Source organism: Falco punctatus, assembly GCF_963210335.1.
Source record: "Falco punctatus genome assembly, chromosome: 1".
NCBI lineage: Eukaryota > Metazoa > Chordata > Aves > Falconiformes > Falconidae > Falco > Falco punctatus.
In genome coordinates this window covers 96,096,639-96,103,612 of record NC_137580.1, presented here as the reverse complement: position 1 = coordinate 96,103,612, position 6,974 = coordinate 96,096,639, and the positions used below count along the sequence as shown (strand labels likewise).

General features: G+C 50.7%; 1 protein-coding gene across 2 annotated transcripts; it reads right to left on the bottom strand.

Moving 5' to 3' along the window:
• Positions 1-6,974, bottom strand: OGFOD2 (2-oxoglutarate and iron dependent oxygenase domain containing 2). 2 transcript variants are annotated; one of them, XM_080370394.1, is made up of 7 exons: positions 6,636-6,974; positions 6,499-6,555; positions 4,425-4,535; positions 3,325-3,424; positions 2,069-2,193; positions 1,347-1,604; positions 1-677 (listed from the first exon to the last, which is right to left on the bottom strand). In XM_080370394.1, exons 1-7 carry the CDS (start codon positions 6,966-6,968, stop codon positions 402-404), a joined length of 1,260 nt encoding a protein of 419 aa, XP_080226520.1. In that variant the 5' UTR covers positions 6,969-6,974; the 3' UTR covers positions 1-401. The 2 variants fall into 2 exon arrangements, with proteins under 2 accessions (XP_080226520.1, XP_080226521.1); XM_080370395.1 differs by lacking the exon at positions 1,347-1,604.

The following is a 6,974-nucleotide window of genomic DNA, read 5'->3' as shown; positions in this document are numbered from 1 at the left end:
TGTGAAATGCAGGTCTTTATTGTACCATTCTTTCCAGCACAGGCCCCGTGCTGCTGCTGCTGGCACAGAGGTCTTCACAAAGGCCAAGCAGCTCTGCCTGTTTTCCCTGTACACCTGGAAAATATTTAGAGCCCCTGCAGTGAATCAAAGGCTTTCTACATCTTACTAGCAGCCCTCCAGCTCGCCAGCAAGTGTGAGCCCTGGCGAGCTGAGCACCGGCTCTTTCAGCTGCCCAGTGGCTGGCTTCCCTAACCCCAGCAGGAATGGGTTTCCATCCCCTTCCAAGGCACCAGCTACTTTTTCCATGACTTGTGCATCCATTAGAGTCTGTTAGTGCAGTCTGAGGCATCAGAAAGGAGCTTTAGGCAAGTTAGTCTGAAGAAACCAGGCTCTACTGTCTGCTACCACAAGGAGCAGAGATTCACAGTCTCGGGCACATCATCTTCGAGGGTTTCTGTGAACCCGTCTCCGAACCCCTCTGCTTCCACCAGCTCAGGTTTCTTGTTGCACATGGGGCAGAGCTGGTTGCGGATGGCAGATGATCTCATCCAAATAATGAGGTTCCAGCGTTCCCCAGAGGCAATGGGAAGTGCCCCGTGGACCTGCCCTCCTCGGTGTAACAGCCCCTGGGTTCCCACGTGCTCGATCTCTATGTACTTTGGCACAGGGGTAGGATCCTGGAACAAAGGGAGGTGGATACGGTGTTACATCAGAAAGTCCCTAGCAGAGCAATGCTTAAATACTTGAAACCTGTCACCTTTTCACCCACAGCACCCAGTAAGCAACATGGAGAGGACTCGCTGCACCTCTGAAATGCAGCCACTTCAGTGGGGGCTTGGCAGCAATTTCGTACAACTCTTTTTTTTTCTTTTTTTTTTTCCAGTAAGACATTCCCAGTCCCAGGTCCAGAGGGAATCAATTTAAAGACAGAGTTTCAATCAAAAAGACTGTTTCACCGGTGTATGGGAGCTCTCACCCCTCTCATGTGAGGAGTCCCCTGGAAGTAGGGGCTACAGGTCTCATCTGAAATAAAATTCTTCTCTCTCTCTCTCAGCACCTTCCTGCTCACTATTTCAGTTGTGGAGAGCTGGACTGGTTTGTTTCACTCCAGGTTCTACTACAACAGCTGTCTGTCCTCTCTTTGAAGCCTGAATATTCGTAATGTGCTTGTAGCAGAAAATCTGTGTAATCAAGACATTTTAAAAAGGGGGGAAGGAACAAAGACGGTTTGACTGTCAGGAGTGAATAATTGTTTTTTTGGAACACAATTAATGTCTTGAAACTCGGGGGGGTGAGGAGGTAGAGGGGAATAGAATCAGGGTCCAGATTAGGAATATGCTCCCTACCTGCCTGAAATCCCCAAAGTACAAGTTGCCTTCGGTGAAGTCTTTTCCCAGTGAAACATTTAAGGTGACTTCCGCATTGTCATAGTGAGAGCTCAAATCCAAGTCTTCATGGAGCGAGTACTTCACAACGAATGCTTTATGGCTGTCCAGACAAGTGCCCCCCAAGTCGGGATAAAGCAGTGCCGTTATGGGCTGCAGGTATTTTTCGCGTAGGGGTGTGATGAAAGTTTCATCCATCCCAAGCTCATTTAGCAAAACCTGTCTCAAAGAGAAAAGATGGGAACAGCTGACCAGCTACATCTGCTGCTTCATCAGAGCTGCTGCAGAGCTGCCTTGTTCTCTTCCAACCCTGCTCCTTGCTTAGCTACAGAACTTTAGAGCAAGGTGGAAAGTGATTGGGGAAAAGACAGAGTAAGATCAAAAGCTGCTGTTCTTTAAAAACTGACTCCTTGATTTAAATGTGTATTGCTTAAATACAGGGCACTCTTTGCTCTGAGATACCAGCTCCCATCCCTTTTCTCTGCATTCCCCTGTCCTTTTGTCTGTGTAACACAGACTCCCTCAACTCTTTCACTTCAAGGGGGCTGTAATCAAACTGTGCTGTGCCCAAACTGCTGTGCTCAAATTACAGGCATTTTGGAAGGGATTCTGAAGCAAGGAGGTAAACACAGTCTGCTCGTGAACGCTCCCCTTGAAGAAGCACAAAAGATGGTGAAACCTACCCCATAGTTATTCATAGTGTTGGGCCTGCCTTTAGGCATATCCGACTGCTCAAAGTTCTCCAGCTCATTCACAAATGCTTGGCAGAACTCCTCTGTGAACACTGGGAGCCGATAGATCCTCTTATCTGTCAAGAGAAGGGAGACACCATTTGCTGGGGAAGGTAACAGATGAGAGTGTTCTTGGCTGGTGTGCTGTCTAGCTATACTGTGCTGGTGTGAGAACGCAAGGCCCACATGCTTCACTTTGTGGTTAGGCTGCTCAAAGGGCTGGATCCATTCCCTGGGATCAGCTCTGGGATATATTTGTTGTTTTTTATGTTGGCCACTCAGTTCCAGGCTTCCCTGTCCAGTCAGGAGATCTGGCACTGATTTAAATGCCTGCTGTAAGTGCCAAGGAAATGTTTTTAGAGTATAGAGGGAGGGTGGTGAATCAATGGCTTATCACAGAAGGTCCCAATACAGCCTCCTGGAAGAAGGAGATTCAAGGTCGTTTAGGGGATGCAGGCTTCACTCATCCAATGCCAACCTTCTGGGAAGAAGACCAGGCCTTCTGAGCTGCCTTTCGAGGTAAAGCCCTAAAGGTCTGTGTAAGGGGAGCTCAGTATTGAGGATATAGAATGATACAGGATATAGAGATAAATGCAGCATGAAAAGGCTGTGTGTCTGGAAACCATGCCTTGGACAAATCCAGGAGCCCTGCACACAGACATTTGTGTCTTTTTGCCTTCAGAAAAGGAGGCAACTTTGCAGCTTCCCCTCTGCATTTTGTCAGCATTTCTGGTAGGGAGCAAGCTTCACAGATGCCTCCAGGGAAGCTTAAAACCCAGATCTCTTTTTGAAAGACTGAAACCTAAACTGAAACTATTTCAGCTCAGACTAACCAGCAGGGATTGTCTGAAATGGTAAAGCACCTGGGGAGGGAAAACCAAACTCCCTAGGCTAAAAGTGTTCCTCCAGCAGGCTCCCCTGTGAGGCTGTGGTACAACCAAAACCCCAGCCCTGCTGCAACTAGAGGCTCCAATGAGACACCAGCAGGCTGGGACTGGAAAAATGGAAAACAGTATGTCATCCTGAGCATAACTGCTGCACCATACTACCTCTCCAGAGACTCTCGTCAAGCAGAAAATAACATCCTGTTTGTCTCAGCCGTGTATCAAATCTGAGCTATTAAAGACAGGGCTTGAAAACAGCCGTCATCACTGAAGCTGCAGTGTCACATGGGGAGACCTTGGGGGCTGACATGTTGTTTTCTTTACCTGAGAAGGACTCGAGGAAGTGCAGGAGGCCATGGAGGTGAGCGTCCGGCGACGTGCAGTATCTCACGATTTCTAGAAAGCCTGGGGCCAGGAATGAATCCTGGTGTCAAGGGAAGGATGATAAAAATACGCAGAAACACAATTAGCCTGCAAAATCTTTTACAGCCCAAGAGGGAAATGGACTTCAGGCAGTCACAGGAAAATATGTAGAGTCAAGGAAGCAAGGCTGCTGATGGTCACATTTGGGTTACTTCTGTGGCAGGACATGCAGAATGTTACTGGTGTTTTTCTTGGTGGTTTAGGTAAAGTTGCTGCTTGCTCTGGTTTGTGGGTTTCTAAGTATAACTGGTCAGATTTATTATTAGCGTGACAGCAAAGAGCCTGGTCACATTATGGGCTCCTAACGTCCTAAATGTCTTTTCTACTAGATACAGCATCTTGTCATGGCCTTGGCACAACAAGAGTGACTCCGCTCTGCTTTAAGCACTTCTCCACACAGATCATGACAGGCAATGGTAGAACAGACCACGGCAGAACTCATTACTAAAGGCTCATAGAGCAGTAAATCTGTGTGAACTTGTTGGTGTGTCACTGTTCATCTGTGGTAATTACCCAGCTGGGAAGTACTGGGTCTGGCAAACACCAGGAAATTCAGAGTAGCCCACAAGGGCTGCCCTGTGTTTGTGGTGGGGTGCTGACATGCAAGCAGCCTTGCTGCCCCCCTTCAGCTGATGGTAACTAGTACCTAGTCTGTGGGTTAAGCCCGTGCAGGCTGATTTCTGCGGATATTCGTTAGACCTCACCAACCCTGTTTGCTGCAATGATGCTTTATGTTTAAAGTACTAATGGTATTCTGAGGCCGGTACCAAGTGCTGGTGCAGCTTCCATATAGGATGACCCTTACGTGGCTGTAAGCCAGGTGGAATCTTGCCTGGAGGATACACCATGCTGTGAAAGTTTTAAATTCAGGTTTAATATGCTACATTTTAGTTTTAATTCACTCTAGCTTTAGCACTGTGCGCAGCCCCGAGGGGAAGATGGCTTGCTACTGCAAAAAGAAGCTCTCAGGCAATTCTTTGCAAAACAGACTCTGTGTCTACCTGCAGAATGTACACTTCTGGGTGCTTTCGTTTGTAGCACTCTGAGATGATGGCTTTGCGTTCCACTGACTGATGGATCCACTGTTTTCTCCTCTGCACTTCTGCCTCAATCTACAAGTAAACAATAGAGCATACTGTTAGAAAATCAAAAGGAATAACTAAAAACAATTCCAGGAATTTGCTCATTGTTTTAAACCAGTTATTTTTGTTCCGGGCACCTCTGGGAGATGGGGTGTATGCCTTTGCTTTTCTGTTACTAAGACAAGTCCTATAAATATCTGAAAAGCCAAATGCCTAAGAGGGATTTGAGACATGTTCTCATTATGGATGGCTTAAAATAATAACTGAAGTCTTTCTATGGACGTGTCAAGTGGAACTGTGAGGTTTCAGTCCTTTCGGGCATTCTGATGCCTCATGAATCACCAGCATACGCTTAAAGAGTCTGGCTTATGTTCTGACAATATAAGTATTGTCTAAAATAAAGACATTTGCTGGGAGGAAGACAGGACTTGTCATGAAGGGATTACTGGTAAGTGTTGTGGGGACATGCTAATCTGTCATTTCAGAGGAAACAGAAACTGATTCAGGCAGCTCCTTCTATTTAATACCCCCCCGTGAGATTAGTTTATAACGTTTCTTGGCAAAAAAGGAAGGAGGGTGTGATCTGTACCTCCTGCTCCCAACCCCTGGTAACGTGGGTAGCATAACTAATGCCATTTTGTAAGGCAGGCAGCCATTCTCTGTGACCAAGTGGGTCATGTATTCATTCCCTTTCCCTTATTATCAGGCCCCGACAATCCTGTGAACCAAGCAGATGAACCAAACATATTTCTTTTTCCCGTCCCTACCAGCTTCAATGTTCTTGGGCACCAGGCTGATTTTCTTGCTGGCCTTGAAGGCCCCAGGCACCCAGCCAGGCCGGTGGTGTTGATGACAGAGTCACAGAACACTGGGACAGCACCCAGAGCACTGTCTGTAAAATCAAGCACTTGGAAGTCCTACGTGGGGAACTTGTGCTGCTGCTGGGCAGTGAGAGCCGTGTCTGCCCCCACCGTGGCCAGGGACACCTCCGCCATCGTCTGCTTCCTCCAAGGACTAAGTGACTTGTTTTCTTTTATATGATTTTGGAGTCTACGTGATGATGGTTATATTGCTACAGCAAACCATGCGTTAAGATCTGACGTAATGTACAGAGGGTCCAGGTGACGATTAGAAGTTATAATTAAGCTAGGATCTAGAAATCCTAAGTTGTATTATAAATTCAGTATTATGCTGCTTATTGTGCCGCATTGGTTCTCCTTGTAGAAATCCTGTGCCACTCTAATCATAAATTCTGTGATGTAGTAATAGTATCCTGTTAAGAAAATACAGTTTTGTTACTATGATTTAGTGCCATCATTGTTCTGCCAAGAATCCTTAAAAGAACCTGGGTGGAACTGGAGCTGGTTGTAGGCCAGATCTCTGTCCCTGGCCTGGAAAGAAACACGGATCCCTCCCTGAGGAGTGGCCGGCGGGGGGGTCCTGCGGGCAGATCTCATGGGAGCTCTGTGGGGTCCCTGGGTGATCCATCTGAAGGCACCTTTTAAAAACACCTGACAAAAGAAGGGAGGAGGAAAGACAAAGCAGAAGGGTGCTGGGGGCCGGCTGGGGAGCAGCACAGGCAGCCGTTTGCTAACGCGGTGTTACCGTTTGCATGGGGGGTGTCGCCAGTGGAAGCACATCGCGGGCAACAGCCAGCACCCCCCACCTTGGGGGGGCTTCTTCCCTTCGCTCGTGGCCCAGCACCGGGTTTGCTCGGGATGAGGCACCGGGGAGATGTGTCTGCCCATCAGGGCCGGGGCCTGCGGCTTCAGCAAGTCTCCCCAGTGCCCCCGCCCCCCCCCGCTGCCACCCCCCACCCCCCCCGCCGCCACCCCCCACCCCCCCCCGCCTGTGTGGCAGCGGCGAAGGCGGGAGCCCCTGAGAGGAGCCGCGATGCGGTGCCCCCTCCCTGAGGCGGGGGCTGCCCAGGCCCGTCCCGCTGTCAGGTCCTCGGTGCCCCCCGGGAGCCGCCCCCCCCCCGGCCCGCGCTCACCTCCCGCAGCGCGGCCCCGAACGCCTCCTCGCTCCGGCAGCCCCGCTCCCGCAGCGCCTGCAACATAGGCGGCCCATCACACACCGCCCGGCCTCGGCCCACGCCGCGCCCGGGGGAGCGGGGGGGGCTGCCTTTACCCGCCCGTGCTCGCGGCGGAGCTGCGCCTCGTCCCGGTACCGGACGTGCAGCCCGTAGCGCCCCACGAAGATGTTGTCCGAAAAGAAGCAGGCGCAGGCCAGGAACGGGCGGCCCGCGGACATGTTTCCCGCCGGCGCAGGGCAGGAGCGGCGCCGGGCGCGGGTCCGGCCGCCAAATGGCCCCGCCGCGCAGCAGGCAGCGCCGCTTCCGGCCGGGCGGGCGCCAGTGAGGGCGCGTCGGCAAGTGCCGGACACGGAGAAAAACGAAGGGAGGCGAAATTCGTCCGTTTTCTCCGGGTTGACGCTTCTGGTGGGGGTGTGGGGGGGTGTCATTTCGGG